This window comes from Cryptosporidium hominis (assembly GCF_000006425.1).
Source record: "Cryptosporidium hominis TU502 chromosome 8 CHRO018147, whole genome shotgun sequence".
Classification (NCBI taxonomy): domain Eukaryota; phylum Apicomplexa; class Conoidasida; order Eucoccidiorida; family Cryptosporidiidae; genus Cryptosporidium; species Cryptosporidium hominis.
In genome coordinates, this window is record NW_666855.1 from 1 (window position 1) to 3,323 (window position 3,323).

Genomic DNA, 3,323 nt, shown 5'->3' on the forward strand with positions numbered 1-3,323 from the left:
AAATTCTTATTGAAAGATTATACAGATTATTAGGATTAGAGTCTGTTGTTTTAGAAAATAAGGATTTAAGGGGAACTGTATGTATTGTTACAGGTGGAGCAACAGGTATTGGAAAGAAAGTATCCGAGTTTTTTGTTAAATGTGGAGCAACTGTAATAATTGCAGATATACAAGAAAATAAAGGCAGAGTTACAGCTTACAAAATTAATACAAATAACTCCTCTACAGGATTAGCAAGATATATGTATATTGATTTATCTGATGAAAAGTCCATTCGAAGTTTTGTTAAAAGATTTACATAGTAAGTTTTCAACTTGGATGTATTAATATAAATCCAAGAAAGAATATAGATTGATTAAATTATTTATTAGTGATTATGATAGACTCGATATTCTTGTAAATAATGCAGGAATTGGATCAGGATCAGGATCAGGATCAGGATATAGAAAAGAAGAATCAAGTGATTTTGAAAAGTATATTAATAAAGTATTTCAAGTTAACTATATAGGAACATTCATTTTAACAGAGTTATTATTACCGATTTTAAAAGTAAGTTTTGAGCAAAGCTTATTATCTCAACTATCTGAGAAAATATATATATATATATATATATATATATATATATATATATATATATATAAATATGTATATATAATAACTTTTATTATTTGAACTTAGAACACAAAAAATTCAAGAATTGTAAATACATGCTCCCCATTACATAGATTCTTTGGTTCTAATTTAAGAAAGATACTTGATTATTCACAAATTTTGGAGACTGATTACTCATATGGAGCATCTAAAGCAGCAATACTCCTTTATACACTAAAATTAAGAAGGGATGCAATGGGTTTGACATTCTGTCAAACTTTTCAGACTGATAAAGTTGATGAAGGAGGAAATTATGATAATTTTCCTTGGTCAACCTGCGTAAATCCTGGATCTGTAAATACTGCAATATTTCCAAAAGTATTTCCATATAGTTTAATATACTATTTTAAATGGTTCTTGCTTGATACAAAAATGGTGAGTTTAATTTTTATTCAAATATTTTCAATAATTTTCATTTTTTTTATTATTATTTAAAGGGATCAGAAACTACCATTTTTGCTTCAATATGCCCTAAAGAGCAAGCAACTTTATATATGAGCCCATATTGGTTACCTGGAAATGGATCTTGGTTTATAGATAGATTTGCTGATATATTAAGTAAGTAAATTTCATAATTATATTCAACTTATCTATTTAATAATACTACCAGGTATATATGTCGGACCCCACTTCACCATCCCAGATCTAAATGATGATGCAGCTTTATCAGCAGAATATCTCTATGAGTGGACATATAACTATTGGAGAGCAAGTAAAACAAAGGAGGAAATTTAAAAGATAATAAATATTAATATATGATATATTATATATATGTATAGATATATTTATAAATATGCTATACACATACACAAATCTGACTAAGTGAATTGCCTAAGTTTAATAAAAAAAAAAAAAAAAGACGATACATATTCTCAATATTGTCTCTATTAAACGGATAGCTTACATTCTTCTTATTCCTCCCCCAACTTGAGAAATCATTGCGTCAATCAAATCTCCCTCTTGTAATCCAGCGTCTTCAGCTGTCATTTCTGGCCTTAAACGCTCACCTTCAAATAAGAAACGAATTGATTGTTCATTTTGGCCAGTTCTTTGACAGAAAGAATTCATCAATTTTTGTAAACGAGTCTTTTTCTTAATCCTATATAAAACTTGTTCCCCATCTGGACTTCTTACCTTGACTGTTACATACTGACTATCATCAGAAGCTCCTCCTGTTCCTTGATCTATTACTGGCTTCTGCTCAATTTGATGTCCGTCATTACTCCCCTCGCCTGCACCCATACTACTATTATCTGTGAATCCTGGATCCATGTCTTTTTTTAAAAAAAATAACTCAACACCTTTCCTAAATATCTATACTTCTCTCCCTTATTATCACTATTATTATTGTTTTCTCACCTTTACCTCCTGACTTTTCCCTAAATTCTTACTTCAATTCTTCTTCACTAGTGTGGATTTTTAATATTAATCATTCGAATTTGGCGCCTATACGTGTTTGGCGCCGCCATATTGCCGCTATTTGTATAATATATTTGTCGAAAATTTGTCAAAATAAGAATGTAGAGAAAAATGGGAATGTTTTCCGTAATTGAAGTTCAAAAAGATGGATTTGAATTATTATTTAGTTCTTCAATATTGAAAAAGCGATTATTGTTCTTTCTTGTTGATTTCTTCTTCTTTTTTTCCAATTTTTGCCTTAAATATTGATACATGTTTAAGGAACTTACAATCTAATTAGATCTTGGTGAATTTGGCTTGAATCCAAACTCTTTGCATAGTAACTTGAGTTTTTCTATTAACAACTTCTCTAAGACAATAGTGATTTGAGATTACTTTGAATCCTGCATTAACAAATAATTTTTCTATTTCTTCAATAGTAAAGTAGTATGCAAATGTTCCATCATATCTAACATAAAAATTATCTGTGATTTTAGATTTACTTGATTTAGCAAATCTGAGTTGTGCCATATCATACCTTCCGTAATCTCTAAAAAGTAAAGTAGCTCCAGATTTCAGAGATTTTGAGCATCTTGTAATCACATCCTGGTGATGTTTTGGATGTATTGCAGATAATACAAAGATTAATAAGCCAAAATCTGCAAAACTCTCAGGACAAATGTATGTTGGTATATCAGAATGTACTATATCAAATACAAATCCTCTAAATCTAGTGCATGGCTTATCTGAATCTTTTAAACAATTAAATGGACATATTTTTGAATTTTTTTCATCATTTTCAAGATTAGCCAAAATTTTGTTCCATCTTTCTTCAAACAGAGAAATTGCTCTTGAAGAACAATCAAATCCAATACAATGTAAATCCTTTGAAATTTGTAATAATGGTATTAAAGAATTACCTACTCCACATCCAAATTCAATTAATACTTTAGGATTCATATCATCTGATATATTTGTACTATTAGAAATTAACTCTTTAAACTCCTTATCTATCCAATGTCTATCTAGAAAAAAGTTTATATTATTTCTCTTATAAAACTTATCCCAATTCTTTACAGATTCCTTTATATATTTGTCTATTAAAAAGTTAAACCAATATTAATTACATTCAATTTTTTTAATTTCTATTTAACTCACCTTTCCAAAATTCTGTAATTGTATCTTTATCTGAATTAATAATTTCTTGAGCTTTACTTATTATATCCTCAGTTAATTCAAATTTTCGAACTTATTTAAGTTAATATTCCCCACTT

General features: G+C 28.3%; 3 protein-coding genes across 3 annotated transcripts; 1 reads left to right on the forward strand and 2 right to left on the reverse strand.

The window, feature by feature from the left end:
• The first annotated feature begins 846 nt into the window (after positions 1 to 846).
• Positions 847 to 1,086, forward strand: Chro.80489 (hypothetical protein). The annotated part of the gene is made up of 1 exon (XM_660189.1): positions 847 to 1,086. One exon carries the CDS (start codon positions 847 to 849, stop codon positions 1,084 to 1,086), a length of 240 nt encoding a protein of 79 aa, XP_665281.1.
• A 465-nt stretch (positions 1,087 to 1,551) lies between these two features.
• On the reverse strand, positions 1,552 to 1,923 carry Chro.80490 (ubiquitin-like protein). Its single annotated transcript, XM_660190.1, has 1 exon — positions 1,552 to 1,923. The coding sequence occupies one exon, from the start codon at positions 1,921 to 1,923 to the stop codon at positions 1,552 to 1,554; it is 372 nt and encodes a 123-aa protein (XP_665282.1).
• Positions 1,924 to 2,346: 423 nt separating this feature from the next.
• On the reverse strand, positions 2,347 to 3,009 carry Chro.80491 (FLJ12760 protein). Its single annotated transcript, XM_660191.1, has 1 exon — positions 2,347 to 3,009. One exon carries the CDS (start codon positions 3,007 to 3,009, stop codon positions 2,347 to 2,349), a length of 663 nt encoding a protein of 220 aa, XP_665283.1.
• Positions 3,010 to 3,323: the final 314 nt, after the last annotated feature.